Genomic DNA, 23639 nt, shown 5'->3' on the forward strand with positions numbered 1-23639 from the left:
TTTGCATGTTTACAGTTCGGAGTTGTAATTTTTAGGAATTTTTTTATGAAGATAGGGTGAACCTATTTTATCCGCAATAGGGGAGTTGATTCCCGAGACCTTTCTTATGTATTAGTTGATTCCCGGGTCATTAAATATTTTATTCAAAATCTAGTAAAATATTCAGCCTATTAGCATAACCCAAGAAACATCACGAGGAGATTATGAAAAGTATAAGGTCACTTTTTAAACCCTTTAAGTTGGAAATATTTTTAATAAATTTTGAATGTGACTTCAGAGAATATTAATTTGGAGACAGTTCAATCGGAGATATTGAGTCGACTACAACTTCACCTTGAATAGTAGGTGGAACTAGAAACGGAGGATGGCTGAAGACTTCAGTTAATAAAGCTGGTTCTCAGAGGCGCGGTATAAATGTTTGAAGAGACGAAGATTTTGGATTTTTTTTTCTCATTGGCTTTAGGTAACAATAAAAGTGATGATGGTAAAGATAGATTTTATTTAGATTGCGTATTACTACGAGACACGTTCAGTTTTTTATATAATTATAAAAACATTAACTTTTAATAATCAATTAATATTGAAAGGTATGGTTAAACACAACATTAATAATATATTTGATGATATTAAGCCTATTATTTTAGAATTGTATTATTAATAAATTGCAGTTAATTTTAGCATTTTTTTTTCATTTGTTAATAGATAAATTAGTATAAAAAATAATGATGAAATTAATAATATTAATAAAAAGTTAAAATATAAAAGGTTAACAACATAATATCATTTTTTTAGATAGTATAATTTTTAAAATATTTTGATTATTTTTTAGCTATTTATAGGCATAAGAAATTTTTTATTTGTTTTTTTTATAAATTTCAAAAAAATATTCAAGTTAAAATTTTTGAACATTTAAAATAATATTTCACATCACACAATTTTCTTGTATATGCGTAAAATTATTAAAAATATATGGGTAAATTTTTTTATGTTCATTTAAAATTCAATATTTTACAACATTTATTTAAAATGACAAAAATTATAAGCTAAAAGTGCTTTTTAGTGATAAATTTATAAATAAAAATAATTCCTCATAGGCAACCATAAAATCTAAAAAAAAATTTACAGACAATTATTTTTTATTGACATTTTAAATTTATATTTAAACGAAATTATTTATTTAAACTAAAAATAACGATGTTAATTATTTTTTTTTAATTAATTTTACGTTTATTATATTCTTATGAATTTTGTTAAACTCATTGACATTTTTGTTTTATTTATTTATAGTATGAATCTATTTATAGTTTGTGGTATTTACAGAAATATGTTTTTAAATTTAAATTTATATAATTTGATTTAATATCCGAAGTAAACTTAACGACCCGGATAGAACTGACTCAAAGGATGAGATCCGGAGAGCAGAGCGAGACATCCTGCTTGATGCCTGGTCGAACAGGTGGAGTCGTGGCATTAGAGGAGCCTGGACGCACACGATTCTTCCGGACCTGCTAAGATGGATGAGAAAGTGTTCCAAAGCCTCACGTTCCATGTAACGCAGGCTCTTACGGGACACGGGTGTTTCAGGTACACCTGCACCCGATGAAGCGCGTCCATGATGCGGCTTGCCTGTACTGCCAACACCCGGAGGACACTGCGAAACACACGATCTTCAATTGTCCTTACTGGGATTCGCTTCGGCTACCAGTGAAGATGTTTGTTGGTAACCGAAATTTGACCCCGGGTGACGTTCAGAATTTATTGTGCGGCCCCTCTGATGTCCCGTCCAGCGAGAACGGCTGGCTACAGGCTGCCTCCCAACGCACCACCCAGTCATTTTACAATATGGTTGACAACATTTTAAGCTGTAAGGAGTATGATGAAATGATAGCCGAGACCGAACGAAGAGCGAATGCATTGGCAGCCACTCCAATTGACTGAGCACACAGAGATGCACTCGACAACGGACCGCGAATACTGACGGACTTTAGTTATTTATTGTACTGTATTGTATTGTATTGTATCGTATCGTAATGTATTTATTGTATTAATATTTTTATTTTTAAGATGAACCAACCATAATTATTTATGTGTTAAGTATGTATATGTATTAGTGTTTTTATTAAACATTAATAAATGATGGCAGCAGAGGAGTAGTATTATTCACACATATCCTTCTCTGCTGTCGGTTTAAAACGGGGAAAAAAATATATATTATTATAATAATTAAGCACTATTGCACTAATAATAAAATAAAAATCCAATTTTTTTGGAAAAAAAATCTATCAGCTTACCATAATACTAAAAGTAAAATAAATGACTTTAATAGCTATAAAAAAAAAAAAAAACATATGAAATATACTATGTTATATAGGCTGACAAACTGTCTCCGTTGAGAATCGTTTTTCGTATACAATGATATATCACTGAATTCAAATTTAACACACCCATCACACTTCTCTGCTTTTTTTTTTTAGATGATTTGGAGCGTTGGCATTGAGCTAATTAAATCTATAAATGAAAAGTACTGAATAATTAATGATGCCATTTTTAGATTTATTTAATTTCAAAAAACTGTTATTGTGTTTTTATATATAACTACAGGGAATATAATTTAAATACATAAATCGGAGATTTATTTAATGTATTATAAGTAATAAGGATTTTGATTCGTTTTATTAAATTAAAAGTATTATTTTACGCGAGTGATATTTAAATATTTACTATTGATATTTTGCTCAATATGCAAGTTGAATATACTCGTACCATGTAAATTTTGACTTCGGGATAAATGAATTATCGATGTACTTAAAAAAAAAATATATATATATATATATATTTAACAAGATAATATTTTAGAATAGACAATAAAAAATGTGTTTTACTTTAAAGGAAATACAAATTTATCACGGCATATTGCTTATCTATAGGCCATACATATGGTAAGGAAAATTATTATACACAATGTTGTAGGTAAGATTATTATGGTAAAATAAATTCGTGAACCATTGTAGGTTATTTTGTTTATCATAAACTATCGACAAAAAATATACATATAACATATTATATTATTATTGCTATATTGTTTTTATTACATACAAAGTTTTTCGAAAGTTAATATCCTACTTCACCGAAAGTGGCAGTGATGGATTTAATGAACAAAATAAAGTGGAAAGTAGAGCAAACGGAATAGTTCAAAAGTGGCCACATTTATAAATCGCTATGCGATTTTGTGTTTAGAAAAATGAACTTAGAAAAATCTACAGCGAGCAATACAACGCGATGACAATAGCTCTAGCTGTTTTTTCCGTTGTGTACGTGGAACATTTATTTAAGAAGAAACGCACATAATGCTCTTGTCTCCCTCTCGGTCTAAAAATAAAGTTTTCACGTACTAATTTAATAATATATGGAGTGGCGTCGATGATAAAATTATTATTCCGAGGGCATTTTGAATTGCAAACTCATGGAAACCTGTTTCTCCTCGTTAATTAGATTTATACGTTTTTTTGCTGTGGTCGGAAATTACATCAAAACGCCCCGACGAAATAAAACATTATAGATTTAAACGAATATTTATGAGTTAATGTAAAGGCGAAATACAAAACGATCACTACGGAACTTCCAGGTTGAATAAATTCACTTTTTCCGCACTCCAGCACTATGAATGTAAGCTTGTTTTCGCTTATGTATCTGATAGTTTGTCGCCATATGATATCAACTATTATACTCGTACTAATAATAAAAAAGTCAAATTAAAACCATCACGTGGCTATGCTAAGTAATAAAATATTGTTATTTTTTTTTTGAACAGTGTGCCAAAAAAAGATTTAGATACATATTTACACCAGACATCGAAAATCTCTCTTTAATAATAAGTAAATGATTATGGTGTTTTCGCAGTGGTTACCATGTATTTGTGATAGTTATAAATAACAGTATTATGTATAATTGAAAGACTATGTGGCAATATCGTACACTTTCATATTCCAGATACCTCGAGTTTATTAATTTTCAAAATATTTTATTGCATCAAAGTTAGGAGTAAGTTATTACTTTTAATTTAGCAGTTGTTCGAGATATGAGTATAACAATAAATAAATTAATACATAGTTAAAAATTAGTGATTAGTCAATTACATTTTTTTTTTACATTTTTTTTAATTATTTAATTTAAAATAAAATAAAACTCAAGTCTTATGTCTCGTTTTTTACAAGAGAATGTCGATTAAAATTCTCTCATTTCACTGTTCATATAGCTGTATATTTGAAATATCTATAATAGTATAGTCGATGTATGGATTGCAAATGATGACCACCTAAAAATACCAAGCGTTCCCGATATAATATGTGATTATTATTTATAATCATTTTCACATCAACGTGATACTATGACAAGGCACTGTTACCGCCCAAGTATTCCAACGATTTATAATATTTAATTCGTGGTTGATGGTACTTTATTATTTTGATTTTGTGCTTTTATAACCGTAAAATACCTGCGAACTATTTTATGATTGATCTTAATTACGACTCTGGTTACTACACCTATTGTGACAATAATTATACTTTTTTTTTTAAATAAATAACTTAAAATTTTATTGTTATTATAATTAACAAGTGTTATATATGAAGCAGGCTGATTCGTTTCATACAAATTAACGTTGTGTCCGTTTGTATCTAACCTGATTGAATTATGTAGATAGTGTTCTCTATTGAATAAGAAACGACGAGGATACATGAATTATATTGTATCATGTTAACCTATATCAGGTTTAGTAATTTATAAGCGTTATTCAGCATTACCACAAAGAGTTGTACAAATTTCTCACTAGAAGCAGAAATATTATTAGAACCACTTGAGTTCAGCAATATTATTCTGTTAAATAATAAATAATTAGAGGATTATATCTTATATCGTCACTTCGAAACGCCTGAATAACTCTACATTGAATATATCTGGATATCGATGCAAAGGTCAACTATTTCCGGAAATAGGAGCGTCAAACAAGTCTCAACTCGTTGGATAATATCAAATTTTTCATGATAACGGAATTGTTTGAAACGTCATGCACCGCACACCGGTAATTATTATATATATCGATAAAATCAATAACATCGTTCACCTAGGTCGATACATCACTTGAAGAGTGCGGCCAATATTTTATGGTAATAACATTCTCAACTGACAACGGTATAATAATAATAATAACAATAATAATTATACTATTATCATAGTCCATAGAGGAAAATCAGAAATTGTCGTGAAATAACAGAAGCGTTGATTTACGAGAAGCATATTATTATCAATATAATGGTGGATGGTAGGTATAAACTTTTAAGTCATCAGACCAGTCCCTTACCACCTTTGAATTTCAAATAAAATTGGATTAAGTACGTATACAAAATATAATTATATAATTTAATACAGCACATCATAATATATACATTATATCATTATAATAAATAATAATAATATTATGGGATGGTGGCAACGCGTCTTTAAAACGTCGTGACAAGTAAACTTAAAAGTCGGAAGAAAGTTACGTGATTTGATTAAGTTACAATATTTCTACGTGTTTGTCTGTTTTAAAAAAATAATTCATCACGCGCTTGTAAATATAATATTATGCAGTAGTGAACAGAATCGTCTGAATCGCAAATTCGTGTATATCGCAGACAAGTAAAATTCGGGTTACAATTTACATTAACTTAATGCGTACGCGCAGTGAAAGAGTTTCGGGCTTCGAGTAAAAAAAAATTGTAATTTATAATTCGAAATTGCCCGTCGCAAAACACAATATGACATATATATTATGATGATGAACTAAATCGTAGGTGTGTTTCTTCGTTAATTGCACGTTTTTATAAAACGCGTTTTTAAAAATATTTGCATGAGGTCAAAACGTCGAATGGATTTATTGTATTATTCATATGTATCGAGTTTTATACGGGTATGCGTGCGCATGCACGCTCGCGTGTCAGTGTAAGAGGTTATAACATCCTATATAAGTTCAAATTGTGCGCGAACTTAACGCGTACAATTACGTACAAAATTATTTGATAAAATTGTGTACCTTATTCATGGCAATATGATAGTATGATTGCAATTAACTCGTACGCTATATAATTGAGTTCATAAAAGCAATTATTATTTTTCTACACTATGTAATGTTGTTTAACTTATTATCCTTCTAGATAATTCAGTAATTGATGGTTGTACATCACGTGCACACAAAGGTAAAACAAAATTTAAACTAATAAAAACTAATAATTTAAGGTAGACAGTACTATAAAAACTATATCACACACAATATTTACGTATTAGAACATATTGTTTACTTGTTTTATTTAAACATAGAATGCTACACCAAAAAATAAACAACAAATAAAATGTATTATGATATGTTTTATTAAATTAATAATAATACTACCTTTTTCTTCTTCTTCTGGTTCAACCACGGTATGAAGTATACTTTTCTTCACGCTTTGGGTAGTAGAAAACCACATGTGCTTCGCGTCATCGCGGGTTTGATGAAGACAAGAATTCGTAGAACGTCCAGTTTAGCTGTCTTTCACAAATAATGTTGATAATTAGCAGATAATTACTAAAACCAAAATTAAGTGTGAAATCCTTTTATAAATTCGTTATAAAATATGAATTTGGATCCACCATGATGCTCGATTTTAGAATATAACAGATACAACTATTTTCCATATACTTTACTTAAATTATTATTTTGAAGCTGTTAAATAAATTATTAAGTTTCAACAAAAAATATTTATTTTTTTGGCGGACAATAAATAGAAAACCGTTTTAAATTCATGTAAAACTTGAGGAAATTATTTTTAATGAAAAAAAAATTATAAATAACAGTAATAATTCAAAAGTATTGCTAAATTATTTACAGTTTACTTAAATAACTATTATTAACAATTCCAGGACGGATTTTTTTATTCCTGTAAATTATAATTGACAGCCATGTTAAGATAAAATAGCAAGTCAAGTATTTAGTTGAAAGCTATGTATTATTATTGCCCTATATTACCCTTATTCAACTATTTTTCATAATATGTGTTATCATTCCATTGTAAAAAAAGATTTACGGGCATTGGTTTAATATTATATAGTACGAAGTGTCTGATATTGAAAACCTAAATGTTTATAATTGTATTGATCACACATTTATACACAGTTTGACTTAAAAGGTCGTCGCTATCGTATTGTTCACTGTCAATTTATACACGCATATTGGTATAAAAATAAAAAATGAATGTCTTTGTACTATTTCTTGTTATACCTAATAGTGGTACTAATAAATCGATAGCAGTGGCAGACAAAGGTATGAGTGCGTGCTTACCATACGGCTACTATATAAGCATTCAGTCTTCACGGATTATAATACGGTGGTACAAAATGTATAAACTAAATTAAGTTATTTTATACAGGTTAAGTCAAAAAACACACTCAGACACATTTTTTCCATAAATTAATGATTATTATCTTAATGCATAGATCGAGAGTAAGTGGCAAGTTTACCTAAATTTTTTTCTTGTTCTTTCATTTTTAGTATATTATAATATTGTAGACGTCATAGTTTATAAATTATTATTTCCTACTGGCGCGTTCAATGATAGCATTTAACATATTTTTATGTCGATTACTATCCGATATAGTTTTATGTTATACTTTGAATTTAGTCAGTTCCAACTTCCAATAGCAATAAACGTTAACTCAATTACTGACTATCTGATATCTTTATGAGCATTTTGAAAATTTTCCAACTTTTTTGACAAGTTATCTTGTTGAGTACCTTCGTAACAATTGTCTGAGAAAGTATAATTGATATAAAACGGTCCTATACATATAGTCCTATATATGGAATAATTTTGTAAAATATATTTTTAGCTCAATACTTGAAAAATTATTTAAAAATTTCAAAAATTTCACATTAATATAAATAGCTGAAAAATAGCCAAATATCTTTTGAATAATAGTATGCTTAGAAATTGCAAATCTCAATACATTGGGAACAATTATTTCAACGAAAAAGAAGAATATTTTTTTATCATAAATTTCTAATCATTACGACTATTTCTTTTTGAATTATACAAAAACAAAAAATCTGTTGTACATTTTTATGGCTACTGGCAATACCTCATATATTATTGAAAAAACAATACACTACTTGCTCCGTTCAAAATCTATAGATTAAATAATTAAGTATCTGAATTAATTGATTCGTTACTGTTTCAAATTTAGAGAAAATCACTAAGTTACCTTATACTGTAACTTGTAAGTATGTAAAGATGATTATTTATTAATTAAATAATTTTCTGATTAATTTAGAAATTAAGTAATTTTCTGTTAATTTAAATAGTATTACACCTAACTTAAAACCATTGATAAACATGTGTGTAAAATATATAGCTAAACTAATCAATTATTTTTTAAATTTGTATTTGGCATTATTTTTAATTTATATACTTGAATAAATAAATATTTCTAGATTTAATGGTCTAGTTGATGCATACGTATAATGTTCTAAACAACAGCAACAATTATGTAATAAAAAACCATAGTTTAGAATGCATTTTTAATAAAGTTTTATATATAATAAATGCATGTTCATTTACAATTCATTATATTCACGTATGCAAATTAATATAAATTTACATACGTGTGGTCCAAATAAATTTTAAAAAAATTGGACATTTTTTTAGGTGAGATTTTTGTCCATATTAACTTTTAAACTTATAAAGTAATATATTATATTATTTGTATTTTTAATGCATAGTTGTTTAATAACATGGTTAAAGTTAATCTGACTAAACCAACTCAGGTAAATTTTTGTTCAGCTTCGATAATATGTGTACTCACATAAGCGAGTACACTAATGACATTTTTAACGAGATTTGTTAAATCCGCTTATTTTTTTATTTAAAATTATTTTATTGATCCTCTGAAAGTCATGACGGTTTAATACAAAAGAAGTTTATAATTACAACCATCACTTAATGCATTTCGAATAAGAACAGCTCAGTTTAGCTGTGTATGAAACATAATATATACAATATATATTTCGCCTGTCGCCAGCGGTTGTGCTGCATTGTGACTTATCAGCATTGTTTATTCGAAACACCCGCCCGTATTATTATACAATATATATTCTACAAAATTCGAATGATTTTATAATCTCATATTTCTTACAACTTAACAAAGGGATTTGCCAGTCATGCTCATCCACATTTTTTCCTTTAATAATGAATTTTCAAAACTCTGATTTTCAGAATTTATAAATTTACTGCATATAAGCACAATCATTTTTTATGCCATTTAAGGATATGACGATATAAGCTTCTTTTTTCAAATAAGAACCACGTTTTAACTTACTATAAATTATTAGGCAGATATATTCTTTTTAAGATTATGGTGTATATAAATCTAATTTCAAAGTGTATATTTTCTGACTTATTAATTTTTATGTAGGTACATAGAATATTTAATATTAGATTATTTAGATTCAAATTTAAGAATATAGTCGATAGTCATATGCGGATTGAGGGTTTTAAAAAATTTTAAATTATAATAATTAATAATAGTAATTAAGTGTTTAAAAATGTACAGAAATTATTTGATCATATAAAGTACTAGACTAAATATTATAGTTATTTTTATTTTATGTGCAACGCCACATTACATTTTTTAACTGTATGACATAAAATGTTTGATTAAGAGTAAATTAACACATTCAAAAAAAATTAATTTGGCTGACTGGATTATCTAAGGCTAAAAATGTGGCGTGAGAATGCATGTTGAATCACTGTATAAACATATATTATGTCTTAAAAACAATGCGTTCCAAATAGGAACTTCCTATGGATATAATACACTTATTACGAGTTATTATTATTATTTACTAGAAGTCTTTGTACATACATAGATGTTTAATTTCAGTGCAACTTCTATTGATGCCATGTTTTATTTTTCAAAATTTGTTTAAAGTTGCACTTGAGTTAGTGAAGTTTATGTGTGAAGATTACAAAGTTTATATAATGCCTACTCAAATGTATAGATGTTACATATTAACTGATAGTAAACCATTCATATCTTATAATATGTATTTTTTTAATGAATTGAGATTAAATAAATTATACCGGTGTCTGAAAAAGATTGTTTTAGGCTAACAATTCGTTCAACAATATAAATCAGTATTAATTTAGTCAAATTTAACTTTATTGTCTAAGCAACTAAGTTACTTTAACAAGTTTAATCTCGAATTTAATTTTATGTACATAAGTACCTAGTTACTTTTTGTAATATACATAGTTATTTCACTAACAGAAAAAATTATTCTAATTTTAGTTTTAAATATATTTTGGATTACTAAGAAATATTTTCAGGAAACAAATATACATTTTAATTGTAAGTAATAATTAAAAAATTTAAATTTATTCGTAGAATAAATATTAATCTAAATTATAAATATTTTAATGTTTTCATATCAAAATAAAAATTAATGTTTAGAAATTCTATTTTAATTTCTACATTTAAATACTCAATATATTTTATAAATATTATTTGTAACGGTATAATTTAATAAATAAAACATTCAACGTCAAATTCAAATTATCTTTTTATATTGTATAAGTTATTTTATTTATTCTTTTTTGTTATTTAAATATACATTTTAGCATTTAGTCAAGTTTTAACGAATTAAATTTAAACACCTTTGACAGAGTTTTCGTATAATTTTTCTATAGATTATTGTTATGTATTAGTTCATTGTATAAAAATTATTATTTTTATTATTATTTGTAATATGAGTGTATAGTATTTTTTTAAGTTAATTAACAAGTAGAAACTAGTCTTTTATGTAGAACCTTTTGGTTTTATGAAAAAAAAGTTTTTGACACTTTTAACTTTTATTCTAGCTTAAAAATAGGTAATAAATAGGCAACTAATAATTAGTTTATGTTTTGTCAGGTTTTTAAGTAAAGCAAATTATATGATCACTCATTAACTACATTTTAACACACATTAAACCAATTAATAACTATTGTTAGCTATAATTGTATAAAATTATTATTTTAACAGTATTTCTTTTCATATTAACTAATTTTTTGTATTGACCACCTTTACTAATCATTATCTTCAACTATAACAATTGTATATAAATATATATTATGGGCAATTATGAACCATAAAATATGTCATACATTAAGTATAAAAGTGTATACATTTTATAACTTTATCATAAAAATAAATTGTTTGCATTTTGTAAAAGTATTAAAAAATGATATCACTGTGCCTTTAATAAAAACAAATATGATATTCAAAAATGATTTTGTATTTTAAAAATTTAAAATTGGGATTGCTTTAGTCACTGATTATTGTATCAATGTTAGAACTATCAAGAATCTGTTCTATTTTTTAACAGTTGAACGTTATAATACATGTCAAGTGAACTGAAGATTGTATTTTAAAATTCTGTCTAAATATGGTTCTTGGCAAGTTATTGATGGGTGTATCCGAAATATTTCTCTCAAAACCTATCAGAATATTCGATTAGATTTAGCCAGAGTATAGTTACGTTACTGCCTTTCACACTATTATATAGATCCTAATCGGGTTAAAACTAACTCTTATTATTTTTTTTTTTTTTTTAACGATCAGGTCAGTATTGAATTTTGTTCTATGTTAATGCAATTTATTTAATACTTTAAGTCTTTTAATAATTGCCCTGTAATAAATTATTACTTACGGAATTATCAATCACCGCATTAAGAATTTATATCGAATTAACAATAATTGTATTCCTTACTATATAATACGTTAGTGGTAGCTTAGTCTTAGTCATACAATTATTATCAGATATAACAAAAGGAATTGCACTCCCTCTAAACATATACACACATTAAAAACGTTTATAATTGTAATGTACTTAATGTTTTAACCGTAAAAGAAATAGTTGATGGACAGTAATAAACTTAAAATATAAAATTTTAATTTATTCATAAAAATAAGTTCAAACTTACCAAACGTAAAATTAACTGAGGAATACAAGGTAGATACAAGATGATAAAATTAAATATTTATTCTCATTATATTGAAAAATGTTGACTAAAAGATAACATACATTTTAATTTCATATTCCAAAACAGAAAATTATTTGTAGTAATTTGAACCAGTGGCTAATTAGTTAAAATCATTAAATTTTTAGATGAGCAGAATTAAATAACATAGTGATACTCCTGCATAAAGTTAGCTCACTACTCCACTCATCCTTAGTATAACTTATAATAAATTAAATTTAAATTTTGATGACCATCTTTTCAAATTTTTTTGAATTTACGCTCAACTTTTTTATTATTTTTAAAAAACACAACGAATGAGAAACCTTATATTACATTTTTATGCCACTTGACCAACTTCAAATATTTTTATAAATATTTATAAATAAAAAATAGGTATCAAATGCTTAAGTATAAATTGCTAAAAAAGGCCAAATTATTTTTGAAATATAAACCACGTCTAGAAAATTCTTATATAGATATTTTGTAAAAATTGAAAATATAATGTAAGCTATAAAACAACAAAATCGATATTTTCAAAAATATAATATACGCCTATATACATATAAAAATATTTCAGTTTTCCTTAATTTCTTTTCCATGTTTCTGATCGTGTAGATTTGATTTACTTTTAACCCCAAAGTTTCCATTAAAATATCAAATTTGTTATCAGAAAACAGCCTCAAAGTTGAAGATTAATGCATTTTTACTGTTCAAAAAGGTAACATTAGACATACAAAATAAACCCAGATCATTGTAGAACTTATATGTTAATCGCTTTAATCAGAATTCATAATAATACGTGAAATGTATTAATATCATATATATTTACTGTCTAAGTATTATGACAAAATAATTATGTTATTTTTTTTAAATAAAAGTTATGTTACTAATCTGTATTGTTGCACATTATTCAAGTTTTCTGAAATTGGATTGTTGAAGAACAGTTTACAAGATTGGCATATGTTTCGAATGTAAATTTTAATAAAATTTTACTCTTAACAACAAACTACTGTAATTTCATAATCAAAATAATTATGAACACAATATTTACACAATTTTTCCAAGGATGATAGAACAATATATTATAATTATATATTTCAGTAAGTTTTATAAAAATTAATGAAATCACTTACAAGTTAATTATTTTTTGAATTCGTGGATTAAATTGTGAAATACTTTTTAAATAAATCAAATTTAATAATTATTATTATTGTAATTCGTAAGGGATAATGTTTATTTACATTTAAAACCTTTTCTGAAAGTAATTTTTTGTGATCAGTAATATTTATTCCTTTTTGATATTCATTAATAAGTTAATATGAAACATAATAACAATAAAAACTTGTGTTCTAAAGATGATTTTTATTTTTAAAACTACTCATTTGAACATAAAATACATTTCAATTACATGATAATAATATGAAAAAGTATTTTTTTGGAAATTCAATAACCATAATACATTTTTCTTACTGTGTGTTAATTTAAAGGTAAAAATCCAAATTCTATTTTATAATATATTAATCATTATGTACCTATTAATATATATTGAAAAAAATTTAGACTTATGAATTATTAATATTTAAAAGATTCAATTAACTTAGTTAAAAAAAAAAAAAAAACTATTAATATTAATAGTTATTCAACAAAATTAAACATTTCGATAATTTCAATTAAATTTTTCAAACTCGTTACTTACTCAATCAACTCATTGTCTAACTGTTATTTGGAAATTATGTGTATTAAATTAGAAGATACACGTTCTTATTTAATATTTAATTTAATGTTATATAATGCATAAATAATTTGAATAGTCATTAAATATTTGTGTATTACTCATTATTTCCAAGCCAATTATTCTAGACTAAAATAAAACTTTTTAGTTTATCCTAAATAATGTATAATAATGAATACGTTTACACTATATATTACACCCGTATAATGCTAGGTATGACAACACCTTGTAATGAATGTAACTAAAAGTTAGAGTAAATAAAACTACTTTATAAGCGTTTTGTAAAAAGTCAAAAACTTTAAAAAAAAAATCTTAAATTCAGATAAGACTATAAAAAGTAAAAAAAAACAAATTCAAACTTTTTTTAAGATCTATATTATCAAGGATTTTATTCATATAATTTATGGTCCATTTTTCCTAGAAATTTCACTTTTGACATGCTATGTAGATATATTACACGCCCATATAACATATTTTCGTATTATTCAGGTGCAGATGTTCAATCCGATCGCTTTTTAACTTCACGTATTAGAGATTTTTCTTTATCCGCTTTATATAATAATATATAAGTCTGACTTTCTTGTTCTTGTATTTTTGATTTGGTTTTGTCGATATTTTTACACACAGCACGCGGCATTGTAAAACGCATAAAAGCCACGTGCATCGATGCAGACAAACTTAGGAATATTCATAGTCTGTGGAAAATAAAAATGGAAAATAAAAGCCGTTACTTATCCTTTTTTTTTTCTTCTTTTAGGCAGGAACGTAACCAAAACGACAGAATGAATGAAATCCCGTTATCTGTGTGTGTGTATTCCTCTATAAGCCCGGGATATTTTTTTTCCAATAACGGCACCGCCTTTGCGTACATTGCACATAATAATATGATGTACCTATATAAACTACTCAGGTGCCGAGTACAAACTTATAAACGACTTTTCGAATCGATAGTCACAATTTTTATTACCATTTTGACATATTGTGCATTTGACGGAAAACAGTGTACTGACGTCAAGCATAGTACAGTGTTGAAGGTATACCGACTCACCTATGCTAAAATCGTTCGAAAAAAAATTGTATTGTATTCATATAAAAAGCTATACCATTGAATAGTGCGTAGATATAATATATACTTATATTTGTGTATATTTATTACATTTTGCATACGATAATATTTGTCAAATACACATATATATGAAACTTGAATATCAATCAACAATTATTGACCACGGATAAGTTGTTATGAGTAAAATATATTGTACACTATAGTCAAAAATAATAAAATAAAATAAATTTAATAAAACCAATGCAATATGATTTGATGATTTGATTTTTGTACAATAAATTCAATGAATTTATTATGTATTAAATAAGTCATCACCACAGCTATTTTTAAAATATATAAACTAAATGTTAATACATGTCTTAGTTTTTTTTTTTTATTATTACAGCTCTGTCCGTTATTATTTGAATCTTATATTAATTTTCAAACTCATATTGTAGAAGTTTTAAATGCTTATAAAAAAAAGTACGTTTATTAAAATGCAAAGATTAAAATTCCAGATTAAGAATTTAAATGAAAAACTTTGAAGAGGTATAAGATATATTTAAATGTTATTAAAAAGCAAAAAATTACCTATTAAAATCCACATAAAATATTCACCATTTTCCTAGTAATAACTTATTATTTAAAGTCTAAACCACTGAATCAACAATTAAGCTAAAACTTGTTTTATAATTTATGAGCACAAATGAATACCTAAAAAATACAACAATTAAATGAAGCTTTCTTCAGACAGGAATTACAATAAAATTCAAACAACCAATTTAAAAAGTTTATATCGTTTATTAAATACTTTTATCTGGCCTATCAAAGTATACAAGCATTATACATTTGAAATTTGACTGTATGATATCTAAACAGAGGAACAATAAATTATTAAAATATATAAACAGAATTATTTACAAATGTATGTGATAAATCACTAAATTAAACATATTATTATTTTCTTGTGTAAAAAATATAAATTTACAATATATCCTTTGACTTTTAAAACATATAGTACAGTGTGATACTTTTATTTAAAGCAGGAGATAACTTATTTCGTGGGAATTATCGACCAATCACTTTTTCTTTAACTTTATCTAAAATCTTAGAAAAATATACTAAGATCAGAATAGTAAAATACTTAAATAAAACATCAGTTTTCAGATAGAAAATTAGGTTTCAGAATCGGATAATCAACTACAAAAACATTTTTTGAGGTTAATAGCTTTATTAGGGTTAATATGGATACAAATTATAAAGTATTAGAAATTTTTCTGAATATTCAAAAATCTTTTGATTGTGTAAATCATAAAATATTACTAAATAAATTAAATCAGTTGGGTATTATAGGAATACCAAGTAAACTTAAAAAATAATTTTTAAGTGAAAAAACTCAAAGAGTTAAAATATAAGATACCTACCTATAGTGAATTTCTTACATAACTTGTAGTGTTCTCCAAGACGCAGTACTAGGTCTTCTTTTATTTATTATTTTTATAAATAGTCTTTTAAATATACAAATAATAGTACTAATTTAGAATTATTCAGTTTTTCTGGTGACACAATAATAACTGATCAATCAATTGATAATTTATTTTTGAGTATATAATACAATCCTTCTTAATACTATGTATTCTTGATTCTATCAAAATAAATTAGAATGGGATATAGCTAAATTTAAATTTATTCGTTTTGAAATAAATTCTTCAAATATTCAATTAAATTATAAATTAACTGCCCATTCTTTGAGATGTGTATCAAATCGTATAAATATTAAAAAAATACAAGAAATAAAATATCTTGTTTTAGTTTTTGATTATAAATTAAAATAAGATAAACACTCACACACAGACACACACACACGTATATATATATATATATATTCAATTAATAACAGTTAACATAAATTTTTCTATATTTTCAAAGAAGCTAGATATATTATGTATTTAAAAACTCTCATAAAAAAATTATTATCTATTAAAATTTAGAAATTTAGTTAATTTGTTTGTTCACGTGTCATACCTTTTTTGGGAGGAACTTTTAATAAGCACCTTAATAGATTTAATGTTACTATACATTTTATCATAAACTATTTACTAAATTTATCTATTTTAATAAGCACAACAATAATATATAAAGCACTCGATGTAAACAATTTTAAATTTATTCATAATTTATCTGTTTTGATCCAGCTAAATAAACATAAAATCAACATTTTGATAATCAACATAGAACTAGATTTAAATAAAATATTTGTATATGCTTATCTAATTATGCAAAAGCTTATGGACGAAAAGTGTATTTTATATTGGTCTAATTTTTTTTTATTTATTTTAGTAATTATGTTAGTGCTTTTAATAATTTAATTACCTTTTAGAAACATATTACACTTTAAGATTTAGCTTGTGTGTACATTTAATTATTGAAAATGTCATTAAAATTCATCTTATCCTTATCTTCAACGTAATTTTTACTTTATTCTGTTTAAGTCCCAGATTAATCTATTAAAAATGTACATTAATTTATTATTGTTTTAGACGAAACATAAAACGGAATAATTCGTTTTATTCCTACATTCATCTTTAGATACTATTGTACCATTTGTACCTACATATTTTATTCTATTATATTGTTCTCTTATTTATATTTTTAAGAAATGCTCTCCCAGCACAAACTTTGCTTATAGGGGGTGTTAAAATATTGTACATACTAAGAAAAAAATGTTGATGTTAAAAAATTATTGATGTTGCAATAAACTTATTATTATTATTATAAAATAGAAAAAACTTATTCACTGGACATTAAATCAAATAAACACTAAATAAACTAATTGTATTTATTATAGTAGAAGCTTTGAAATTAGTCACATTATATAATAGAAACTATTAATTTCAAACTTTAATATAATCATATTTAATAGATTGAAAATTCATAATGTAATACTCATTTTTTACTGCACTTTAATTTAGTCAATCATTAATTATTATATTTTAAAATAATGCGATCACTTTTTACAAAACAAATACCTAAAGCACACGTTGCTTGTGTTATTGCTAAAAGATAAAAGGGCGCATTGTTTTTTCTATCACTTGCTGTCCATTCGAATTTCAAACTCAGTTCAAACTATCTGATGCCATAAAATTTACTACATACATTAAATTATCCAATAACTAAGGTTATTGCCAATAGCTGTTATACTATTCGATATCTATATAGGTTAGCCCAATGCGCGTCATATGATAATATTGTAGTTAATTTAACCATTGGTGTTACAATTAATTATAATATACTACTACAGTAGATGATGGTAAAATGGAGTATAAAACATAATTCCTTTATCGCACGAACTTTCTATAAATATCGTTATGTTTATTTAATTTTAATACAGTACAAGCAAGATCCGTAAAACAAAAAATAAATAGTATTTAAAGTGTTGTTTAATTATAAATAAACAAATATGTTTTCATCAATATCGAAAACAAACAAAATATATGGAATATTAAATAGAATATTGAAAATGGACGAGATCTGAAAAAATTGTATTTAGTCTATGGTGAAGAACTTTACTGACTGACGAGGAAGTTAATAGTTGGGTCATTATTCAAAATGCGCATTCTCCCCGTAGGATGGGAATTTGAAAGGTTATTTACAGAGGTATGTAGTTTATTGGGAAAATAGTTGTAAAACGAGTCCGGCGAGATTAGACCCTGAAAATATAACTGAGAGAGTAAAAATAGAAAGTCGACCGCATCTGATGATAATATTTTGTTATGAACTGTAATAGCGTTTACGATGACGATTGGCTGGGATAGGTAGTTGCAGAACTCGCTAACAGCGATCTATTATCATGCTAGCTAGGAACGAGGAATTTCTTAAATGGATGAGGAATTGTACATAGTCCAATACAGTACCACCTATAGATAGGCCCCACAATACACAGCCGTAATTAATAAATTTTGAAGTTTTAATTTAAATTTTATTTCAATAAAATATTTGATGTTAGGGTCTACCTATCTACTATTATTTATAAACAGTTTTAATAAACATTTAACTTGTTTATTGGTTTGTTGAACAATATAATTGTCATACAGCACAACCATTTGCAGTATATTTCAGTTTTTTGGTTTTATTGATTTCTAATGGTTATATATTTTAAAAAATATATATGTATATACTTAAACCTTTTTTTTTAATTATTAAAAAATGCATAGCTTATTTATAACTGGTATATTAAAATAAATTCATAAACTAGTTTATATTTTCCATTAGAAAAATAATTATTTAATATCATATGTTTATCACGTATAGGTATTGGAATTTGTTTGATACGAGTGCAATGACTATACCATTACACATAATATTATACATCATGTGTCACATGCATCATAGACCGTATGGATGTTTAGCATTTCCTGAAAACACATTATTTTACATTTTTAATGCCGCTTTCCAAAATGGGAAAATTTAAACAAGTAGTCCAAACACGCATTGTAAATTATAATTAGTTTTTTGATACTGAATTCATCGTACTTTATTACACTTTGAATTCCATACAGCTGCGTGACGACTATATATACTTTTGTTACAACGTTGAACTATTATAATAATATAATTATGTTAAACTATATTAATTACAATTTTAGTATACTTGTAGTATAGATAAACTTTAAGACAACATTCTGTAAGCAACATAATATTCAACATATTTTAAAGTACTATAAAGTTGAATATTATTTGATTAAATTAAGATATATTGTTTACGACAAACGCTTAATTTCCCATATTGCTATAATTATTTTCAATGATTAAATTAAATTTCATTTTTCTAGATAACGTTTGACAAATTTGAATCTTCATCGTCATAAAATATTTAAGTTTATAAAGATTTTATTTTTGTTTTAGATTCTAAGTTGAACAATGAATATGTTGATTTTAAAATGATGTGCAAATGTTGAAATAATCTTTTTAATAAGTTACATTTCTTCAATATTTTTAATAACTGATAAGTATTTCTTAAACATTTTTTTTATTTATAATTTTTTTTTTTAGTTTTCCTGATTTTAAATATCTTGATAATTTTTTACTCAGCCCTCAACTAAGACGACTAATATTGTTAGACCCTTTAAATATAATTTTCTACCACAATATCCTCAAATTTTAATATTAAATTAGTTTTTTCTGATAATACTTAATGATAGACCAAAAAAAAAAAAAAAAAAAAAAAAAAAAATAACATAATTCATTATAAAACAAATACATTTATTATTTCGTTTAGAATCTAAAATCCAATGAAAATACTTAAGAAAATCACTAACTATTAACAATTTCTTTGTATGAATACTATATTATGTTTCAGCATACCTTTTTGTTAAACATACTATCTCATGAGTTTTAAATTTTATTTTATTTAATAACAGATTTATCTATTTATTGGATAAGACAAATCATTTCATATTTGTCATGAAAGATAAATAGGTAATATTATGTTAAATTTTATTTGAAAATAAATTAAGTTTAAAAATTAAAACAATAGGATTTAAAAGAAAAATATTAGTTCGATGATAAGCTTTAATAATATATATTTATATTATACTATATGGGTAACGTTTAACTCATATAAATTTTTAAAAATGTGTGAAAATGTTTCAATTTTCATTTACTATTTTGTAGTAAACCCGTCATTTATCATAATAAAGTTTTAGTTTCTTACACGTGTCGTGACTATATATGACTTAACCAACTAAAATCAAAATCTTAATATAAACAACCACAAATCATACACCATAGATATTATAAGTAATACAAAATCAATGAAAAATAATTAAACTTTTATTAAACATATAATAAAATGGCATAAAGCAATTTATTAATTTTCTGTATTATATTTTAAATTACCTGCTATACCCACTATATATGATATATATTGATACATTTAAGTGGTTTTATTGTAAGCATATTGTTCGCTCAACTTTACTCTAAATATTTTAACCTTTAGACGAAAGTACTTTTCATGAACACTAAAATTAAAAATTAAAAAATATATTTAATAAGTATATACACATCAGATATTATTTAATAGTGAATTGGTATGTTTAAAATGCTTTAAAGTCTCGATAAGTGGTACCCTTTGTTGGTTTCATAACATTATAATACAGCATAAAATCATTATAATATTATAAAATTTAATTTACTAAATTATAATAATTATGTGTAGAACTGAAATATTTTAAATTTTTTTCACAAAACAATTTTTGGATATCAATGAACTTTGAAAATTATTTAATGATTTACGCAATTAGATCACTTATGGTAGATATCAAGTAGTTTAATGAATATGTGAGTAATGGCGCAACTAATTTGTGTGTACACATTCAGCTCTCTTGAAAAAGGATTGCTTCCGACCCTATTAACTTTAACTGTATCAGATCACGTTAGTAACCCAAATGATGGGCTGAATGGTATACTTCTATATCCCTTTGACCTGTGAGAATAATGAGTGTAACCTTCGTTTTTTAAGTTTTAATCGTAACCGAAACAATTAAACTTCAGCGCTCCTATAAAATCCAGCGAGTAGTTATTATTCAGTTATTGCGCACTTTATAAGTGTTTTCATTGAAATTCGGTAGGAAAGCAGTGAATTTATTGATCCGGTACGTGCTGATGCGTATTTACTAAAGTAAATTAATAAGGTCATCAATAGTTTGGACATCGAAGCAAACTAACTGCATCTAGATCCAAAGTAAACCCATCAATGCCTCACTTTGAGACATGCATACTAATAACATAGTTACTACATTGTGATAATTAGCATAACTTAATATATATATGTATATATAAATGAAAAGAGGAAGGGAGGAAAGAGAGAAAGAGATAAAGAGAGAGAGGGAGAGGGAGAGGGAGAGGCGCTTCAAAGGACCTAAAAACAATTTAATTTTACCATGGAAAGAGTAGGTATATGCTTGACTTGAATCAGATGTCGTGATTGAAAATTAAACAGAATAATTCATAACAATTATCTACATTTTGAAATACACTACAAAAAAAATTATCGACTGTACTAGTTAACGACATAATGTATACTCTTTAAGTGTCTTCACTTTATTAAGTATCTGGTTAGGATAAAATTGAGCCACTCAAAAAATACTAAAAAAAATTAATTAAACAATATCTCTCGATGTATAGACCTATTAGCTATAGTCGAACTCAATAATGTACTACTCAAAAAATCACACGCTGTTGTAAATACAAATCTCAAGTATTGCTATAAACAGCTTAGAAAAAAAAAAAACACGGAAAATAGTGTTTTGATTTTATCTGTATTATGTTTATGTACACAATGTATTATATACAAGTAAAACTATTACACTATTAAGTATTTTAATCACGAAGCGATTAAGATAAAAACAGAGTCAAAACATTACCAGGAAATTTATCGTTAAAAAGTTTATTTAAATACCTACACTGTAATATTCGTCATGTCATTTGTCCAAATTACAAGCGAGAAAAACAGAAGTTTGTCACCAAGCAGGAAATTCGAAAACTGTAGCAATTAGCTAAGTCTGAACTTACATAATTTGCATGTTATTATTCTTTCTTTATGTAATACCTGTACTTGGATGAAGCTAATTGTACATTTCATACTTATGTCAAGTCAAAGTTGTTTTTAACTTTAATACTAATTTGCTAACATATATTATAACTATTTTTAGCTAATTTCAAGAGTTATATTCTTATTTGAACGGGGACGAATAATTAATACTTTTACAATATTTTATGAAAATATTAAATTTCATATTTATGAAAAATTAAAGATTTAATATATTTCGGAATTCACATGTATAATATTAATAAATTTTAACTTTAAACTTTGATTGAAAATAAACAAAATATTGGTTAGTTACTGTGTGGTTTATAATACTGTATAAAAGGTTTCAAGTGAGTTTGCCTCGTTATTGAGACTGCTAATTGTAGTGGGTGTTGTTTTAAATTTTAATATGATGATAAATCATTGCATATGAGATAAAATTCTGAGCAGAATAAGCATGTCATTGTTTAACCTCTATTTTTATTGTTTAAGAATATTTTATAATTTAATTTTAATATACATATATATAATATAATAGCAGTATAGTAACCTAACCTAACTAATATTTGAACTACAAAATAATTTGAAAACTTTAAGAGTTAAATTCTCTTAAGACCAACTTATGAGAAGGAACTCTTCCGGAATATACTTTGTACAATTTTTCAAGTGTTTTGACTTGTAAAAGTATCGAGTTTTGATGACGAAAAACAAAAAAACAAAAATATTTTTTTTTGTTCGCCAACATCAGTTGATATTGGATAACCACTCTCCACATTTCGAATTAAAGCATATTTTCTAACATAAAAAAAATACGCACACTCACACACACGATGTCGTATAACCGAAAAATCTACTCGTTTGGAACATAACAGCCGTTGCATCTTTTAAACATTTTTTAGCTTTTAATCCGTTATGGGGGTATGCGTTGATTTCTGAACAGTTAATTTACTTATACGAGTATATATTTTGTATACATAGTTATCCCGCACGGTGACGACTCGGATGACAACGACAGGCTTAGGTGCACCGACGTGGACGTAGAGTAAAAACAACAGCACTCATAAGCTTAGACGCAAATAAGGAGTTACATTGGCGGGGGCTCAATCCCTTCAATATTTTCAATTAAAATCCTCCACATCAAAAAAAATATTATTTAATACACATGTGTTTATTATTTACTAGATAACAGATAACTACACT

The 23639-nt window shown here is 25.4% G+C and overlaps 1 protein-coding gene across 1 annotated transcript; it reads left to right on the forward strand.

The window, feature by feature from the left end:
- Nucleotides 1–1599: 1599 nt before the first annotated feature.
- On the forward strand, nt 1600–1938 carry LOC112602826. Its single transcript, XM_025351147.1, has one exon. It carries the CDS (start codon nt 1600–1602, stop codon nt 1936–1938), a length of 339 nt encoding a protein of 112 aa, XP_025206932.1.
- Nucleotides 1939–23639: the final 21701 nt, after the last annotated feature.

This window comes from Melanaphis sacchari, unplaced genomic scaffold (assembly GCF_002803265.2).
Source record: "Melanaphis sacchari strain LSU unplaced genomic scaffold, SCAv2.0 Contig91_pilon_pilon, whole genome shotgun sequence".
Taxonomy (NCBI): domain Eukaryota; kingdom Metazoa; phylum Arthropoda; class Insecta; order Hemiptera; family Aphididae; genus Melanaphis; species Melanaphis sacchari.

Coding starts and splice junctions, on each gene's coding strand:
- LOC112602826 (XM_025351147.1), top strand. CDS start 1,600: ATGAAGCGCGTCCATGATGCGGCTTGCCTGTACTGCCAACACCCGGAG.